This window comes from Naegleria gruberi (genome assembly GCF_000004985.1).
Source record: "Naegleria gruberi genomic scaffold NAEGRscaffold_167, whole genome shotgun sequence".
In the NCBI taxonomy this organism is placed as follows: domain Eukaryota; phylum Heterolobosea; class Eutetramitea; order Acrasida; family Naegleriidae; genus Naegleria; species Naegleria gruberi.
Window position 1 is genome coordinate 10503 of NW_003163169.1, and position 1922 is coordinate 12424.

General features: G+C 29.5%; 1 protein-coding gene across 1 annotated transcript in view; it reads left to right on the forward strand.

Annotated features, from left to right (window-relative positions):
• The window catches only part of NAEGRDRAFT_76483 (uncharacterized protein), a gene marked incomplete at both ends in the record, with an annotated part of 3798 nt that extends 1938 nt beyond the window's left edge, over positions 1–1860 (forward strand). The window contains 2 exons of the mRNA XM_002668558.1: positions 231–1368; positions 1410–1860. Of these exons, the coding sequence (XP_002668604.1) occupies positions 231–1368; positions 1410–1860 (1589 nt within the window). The remainder of the gene's footprint in view (positions 1–230; positions 1369–1409) is intronic.
• Positions 1861–1922: the final 62 nt, after the last annotated feature.

Here is a 1922-nt window from a genome sequence, read left to right on the forward strand (position 1 = left end):
TCATAAAAGACNCAATCAACCAAAATGGTTTGTGAGCGTTCAGACTGAATGTTGATGACACTTTGAAAAGATGCCGGCAAATAATTGACACAATCAAAAAATGCACCTCTTATCTCATCAACACTTGTTGCATTCTTTCAAAAAGTGTCTTCTCCAACAACGCCAACAACAACAACAAATTATTCTTCTCTTACTAGTATCGTTATTTCTTGTACTTAATTATCAACAAGTTATGGCCATAAATCCATTATCTATGAAGTTTGGTGGTGAATTATCTGCATCTATGAATGGTCATCATTATATTTATTACTACGAAAAGACAATGTTTAATTTAATCTCCATTAAAAACAAATATGACATTTATAATGACACAATGTTATTTAATTCTACTAATTCTACTAATTCTACAAATTATGGAACATGTAATCCAATATTATTTCAATTAGGTGATTTTAGTAGAGATGGACCTAATCTACTTTATTCTATTTGTCCTGACACTTGGTTGACATCTGCTGTTTCAATTGTATTTTTATTGGTATATATAACTAAAATGGATTCGAATAGAAAGGAAACTAATCATGAAAATTTGAAATCTTCAATGAAAGTAGTTCCAAATAATTCAAATATGAATTCTCCAAAAAGTCAATTGTCAAATGTTGAAAGCATTATCAATAATAATCAAGATTCCAGTGATGCCACTTCATCTGATGGTGATAATTATTCATATTGGATTGAAAATGAATTGGAAATGAAAAAGAATGTCAAAATTCAAAAGATTTTCAACATTTTACTGAGTCAGAAATTTGTAATTGCCACCTATCTCACTTCATTCATTATTCACATTTTACTATTCATATTTTTTGGAGCTGTTGAGGAGGGAATTTACAATCAAGATCCAATCAAATCAAATAATCAAAGAATTTTCATGGGAGATGGTGGTTTCTTTGTCTCCTCGAGGGGATGTGTCATTACCAATGCCATTACAATTATAGTAGCCATTGAATCATTGTTTTATATTGTGGTGGAGATTGTCTTTTTAGTGTTGTGCTTTATCATTCCTAGAGATACGTGGTTTATTAAGAGAGAGACATTATTATTGACCTTATTGCAATTCTTTTCAATTATTTTATTTGCAATTTGTGGATTTTTGGTACAGGTGACCAAGTTGACTGATTTTTTTGTTCCATTTGGGTTTACCTTAATGGTTTATTCATTTACTGAGGTTGTGATATGTGTCTTGTTGCCAATATTATATTCTATAGTATTATTGAATCGCACGAAAAAGGAAAGAGTGGAAGAGTCTGAATTGGAACACTTTTTAAAAAGTAAGAAAACTTTTAATATTTTATTGGATTTTGCTAGAAGAAGGTAAGTGTAAAATTAGTTTAGTTTCTAATAATGATTTAAAGTTACTGTCCTGAATCTGTGTTATGTTATCAAGATATTGAAAGATTTAAATTGACAAATAAGAAAAATAGAAAGCAAGCTGCACTTCACATTACTAAAACTTATCTGAAACCAAATTCACCTCTCGAATTGAACTTTCCAAAACTTTCTCAAATGTTTGAACAAATATCCAAAGCAATTGAAACTACACCACTATTGGAAACAAACTTTTTTGATAATATTCAATGGCATTGTATTGAGGATATGACAGATGTATTCGAAAGGTTGAAGAGTCAAAATAAGGAAGTAAGAAATATTCTAAAGCAATGGAAAGTTGCATCCCTTAATGATTTAACCACTTCTCAACAAGTTACTCTTCATAACATTACAAGCAATGATACTAATAATAATAATAATCAGGAAGAATTGAAAGATATCAAATTGGAATCTAATCACAATTCGCCCATTCAACAAGTTGATGAGCAACAATTAACTAATTCTATAGAGAAATCAAATGAAAATATGAAGAATCCAAA